Raw genomic sequence first — 1,558 nt, forward strand, 5'->3', positions numbered from 1 at the left:
CCTCTAGCGGCAGACGGTGCGGCGGCTTCAAATGCCGCAGATAGTGCAAATGCCAGCCTGGTCAATGGTACGTCTCCGACGGCGAGCTCTCGGGCTTGGTGGGACGGGCCTCTCTCCCCCACCCCAACTCTGGGCTTTCTGTTCTGGACCGCACAGATCTCGGCTGTGCATGGGCCGCTCTGGGACAGTCACCCTGTCACGTGGGGCAGGCGCTTAAGAGAGGAGCCGCGTCTGGGGAATCACCTTCAGGACCACTCGCAGCTGCCAGCCAGGTGCTGGATCCCGTCGGGTCCTCGGCCCCAGCCCAGCCCAGAAAAGGGACGGGACGGGACGTTGGCTTCAGATTCGGCCCCCAGGAAGCAGCATCCTGCCCACCGCGGCTCTCTCCTAAGCGCGTTCCGGCCCCAGCTTTGGGAAATAGGCCTCGGGTGAGGACCTGGGCTGAAGCTGGTGTCTGGGTCCCCAGGGAAGGCCCCAGCCTTCGACTCTCAAATTCCCTCGAGGCAGGGGGGACCCAGGCCGGGGCTCAGCTCCTTGGCCCTGCCCCGTAGCATGGCTGAGCCACTGGTAGGCATTCTTCCTCTTCTTCCTCTTCTCTTTCATGGAGGAAACGGGCAGGGGTTTGCTTGGGCTCGGGCCTTGCCCTGTCCCTCGGAGGGGGACTGGTGTCCCTTGCTGCTGCCTGTGCTGGGGCCTTTGTTCTGGTCTCTGCGTTCTCTCTGTCCCTCGTTGTGGAAGGTGGGCGGGGGTCCCAGTCTTCATCTGCTGACCTGGGCAGGGGGGCCTTCCGCTCACACGCCTCTGCACCTTTAGAAGACTACAGCTGTCCATCCCCTCCCGTTTTCAGGGTCACAGACAACACTCCTCTAGACTCAGACATAGTCTCGTCCCCAAATCAGTCACCCAAGCTGCCCCCAACTGCTGAAACCTCAGCAATGTTCGATGTTCGAAGACCAGACAGGGAGGGCACGGGACGGGGAAGGTCTGTTCCCAGCGAAACCGCACCCCTGGGCTGCCGTGTCTTCTCCTCATTATCTCACTTACTCCTCGCTTCTCCTGCCGAACTGGGGGGCTCTCGTCCTTCCTCATCCTCCCAACCCCTGTTCCCAGACCCCTGGCCAAGATGCCGGAATTCAGAGTGAGCAGAGAGAACCCCCGAGTCGTCAGGGGCGAGGTACGAGGCTTCTGCGAGCAAAGCCTTGCCCAGAAAAGGCTAACCCGGGTGTGGGTCTATTTCAGGCTCGGGAGGAGGAAGGAGGACACCTGGGAGTGTGGGAGGTGTCATGCTTCAGGGAGGGGCAGCTAAGGGGCGACAAGGAGAACCCACGTGGGCAAACCCCAGACTGGGGGAGGAGGAACTGGGAGACGGCCCCCACTTCCTCAGGATGAACACACAGACCCCATCCGGGCTGGTCAGTTTTAGAAACAAAGGGCGATTTCACTTCCAAACTGCAGGACACCCCAAATCCCCTGGTGGGGCAAGATGGGCACTTTCCTTTCTCTCTTTTTTTTTTTTTTTTTTGGAGGGGTTTTTGTTTTAGGTGGCTGGCCTCGCCCG

General features: G+C 60.9%; 1 protein-coding gene across 11 annotated transcripts in view; it reads left to right on the forward strand.

Annotated features, from left to right (window-relative positions):
• The window catches only part of ATP2B2 (ATPase plasma membrane Ca2+ transporting 2), a 354,796-nt gene that overhangs the window by 289,809 nt on the left and 63,429 nt on the right, over window positions 1-1,558 (forward strand). For 6 of the 11 annotated variants that reach the window (XM_006151983.3, XM_006151984.3, XM_027773234.1 and 3 more), the window contains one exon: window positions 8-67. The exons of the other annotated variants lie outside the window; for them this stretch is intronic. In XM_006151983.3, the coding sequence (XP_006152045.1) occupies window positions 8-67 (60 nt within the window). The remainder of the gene's footprint in view (window positions 1-7; window positions 68-1,558) is intronic. 11 annotated transcript variants of the gene reach the window in all.

This window comes from Tupaia chinensis, unplaced genomic scaffold (genome assembly GCF_000334495.1).
Source record: "Tupaia chinensis unplaced genomic scaffold, TupChi_1.0 Scaffold000333_1, whole genome shotgun sequence".
Lineage (NCBI taxonomy): Eukaryota > Metazoa > Chordata > Mammalia > Scandentia > Tupaiidae > Tupaia > Tupaia belangeri.